The 1,866-nt window shown below is 33.2% G+C and overlaps 1 protein-coding gene across 2 annotated transcripts; it reads left to right on the forward strand.

Moving 5' to 3' along the window:
- The first annotated feature begins 24 nt into the window (after positions 1 to 24).
- On the forward strand, positions 25 to 1,620 carry LOC109592073 (ubiquitin carboxyl-terminal hydrolase 47-like). Of its 2 annotated transcripts, none has more exons than XM_020007638.1 (7): positions 25 to 221; positions 267 to 343; positions 396 to 500; positions 568 to 666; positions 1,073 to 1,178; positions 1,248 to 1,363; positions 1,412 to 1,620. In XM_020007638.1, the coding sequence occupies exons 1-7, from the start codon at positions 44 to 46 to the stop codon at positions 1,595 to 1,597; spliced, it is 867 nt and encodes a 288-aa protein (XP_019863197.1). In that variant the 5' UTR covers positions 25 to 43; the 3' UTR covers positions 1,598 to 1,620. The 2 variants fall into 2 exon arrangements, with proteins under 2 accessions (XP_019863197.1, XP_019863198.1); XM_020007639.1 differs by having other exon boundaries at positions 1,079 to 1,178.
- The last annotated feature ends 246 nt before the right edge of the window (positions 1,621 to 1,866 follow it).

A 1,866-nucleotide genomic window follows, 5' to 3' on the forward strand; every position in this document is an offset into this window, starting at 1 on the left:
AATTATATAATTATTTAAAGCTGCTAGCAAAGTGAGAAGAGGAATGTCTTTTGAAATTGATGACTGCAAATGCTGTCTTGAAGCAATGACAAGACCAGACTATCAGCCATTAGTAGATAATAAAAGAATAATAGAGAAATTACAAGAAAGAATAACATTAATGAATATGGAGCTAATTACTGTAAGGAAACACAATAAGAAGATCATGAAAGAGATTGAAGGTTTAATAGTAGTGATGTGTGTGCTGTCATTTTATTGTTGATTAGATTTTAAAGATGATGAGTCTGAAGTTGAAGAGATTGAGTATGATAGTCTAAGTGATGAAGAGGATCAAATGTGTACAGTGAGTGAGACTGAGATAGGGAGTAGACTCACTAATTTCTTTTAATTTATAGTTCTTATTATATTGCAATCATCCTGTTACTGGTAAATTAACTAGTAAATTATTTCAAGTACATAAAGATGAATTACTACCCACAGTACTGGATAAAGCTTATGAGGTTTGTTATTTTAGTTGATCTTTTGTATTTTATTCTTTCATTTCTTTTCTGCTCATTTCTTTATCAGTTGATGGAATTAGCTCCTCATATTCCTATTGAGAGATGTCGTTTAGTTAAGTATAATTTTATTAATGATATAATGGAACAGTCATTTGATCTTGACAAGGTACATACCTATTTTATAGACCTCCTAGGTGCTAAGGCTATTTTTAATTACAATAACGATAATTATTTGTCCGTAATAAATTTTTTCACATACGGTATCCACCCACAATGTAAATTACCTATGGCAAGAAAGCCTCAACATCAAAGGAAGGTCAAAGGCTGCAACACCTGGCCATTTTTCTGAGCACTACAAAGTATCCTAAAGATCAGGTAACTCTTGCTGCAGCATGGTTTTCTTGCTGTGCTTTATTTTGGCACCTTTGGCTTTGATCAGCCTTTGATGTGGAGAACTTCTTGCTATCAGTAATAATACACCGTGGGTGGCTACTGTAAATGATTAATTTTATTGAAAATAGTTTTAGCACCTAGGTGGTCTATTGTTATAATTATCTCATTATTATATTTAGTTTCAGGATCAAACTATTGGACAACTTATGGGTGTGGCTGGATATTGTGGATTATTTTTAGAAACTTGTAGAGATGTTGAAACCTTTAAGAAATACAATACTGGAGGTGGGTGTGGTTGGTTACCATGACAATGCCTTTCACTACATGTACATGCACATGTGTTTGATGGTGTAGGTATTAATCTAGAGATATCAGTGGTTGATCTGTTAACTGGTGAAGTAAAACCAGCTCAACAAATAAGAGGTGAAGAAGGTTGGACTGTTGAAAAATTAAAGCAAAATATAGGAGAAGTAAGAGGAAGGATTTTTATGTCATTCAACTTCTTTCACCCTCAATAGTTATTTAATCTCAATTCATCATGTATGAGGTTACTACGGTTACTAGAACTTGATGAAGCTCGCTCAGTCATACATTTAGAAGATGTTAAAAGTTCTTTAAAGGAAGTGCTCTTTAAAGGAGATGCATTTAGTTCACACAAACTACACAGAGAGCAACTTGTAGTACCAACAGTAAGTGCCAATTAGCATTTACCGTATAGTGGGTTTATTTTGAGGATAATAATTTTCACGAATGGCTTGTATCCGGAGGTTCACAGAATTAATTTTTGCGAATTGCCACTTTTCTGCCATCTTCTACTGTATTAAATTGATTTTCAAAGAATTTAATTTCACGAATCTTCAAAAATCTGCAAAATTCGTGAATTTGTTATCCTCGAAATGCTAGTTATTATTTGTGTGAGCCCAACTCTGTTTGTATGCCACCTCTGTTTATGTATAATGCAGTTCATTTGTAC

The sequence above is a fragment of the Amphimedon queenslandica genome, unplaced genomic scaffold, assembly GCF_000090795.2.
Source record: "Amphimedon queenslandica unplaced genomic scaffold, v1.1 AMPQUscaffold_6392_Cont21649, whole genome shotgun sequence".
NCBI lineage: Eukaryota > Metazoa > Porifera > Demospongiae > Haplosclerida > Niphatidae > Amphimedon > Amphimedon queenslandica.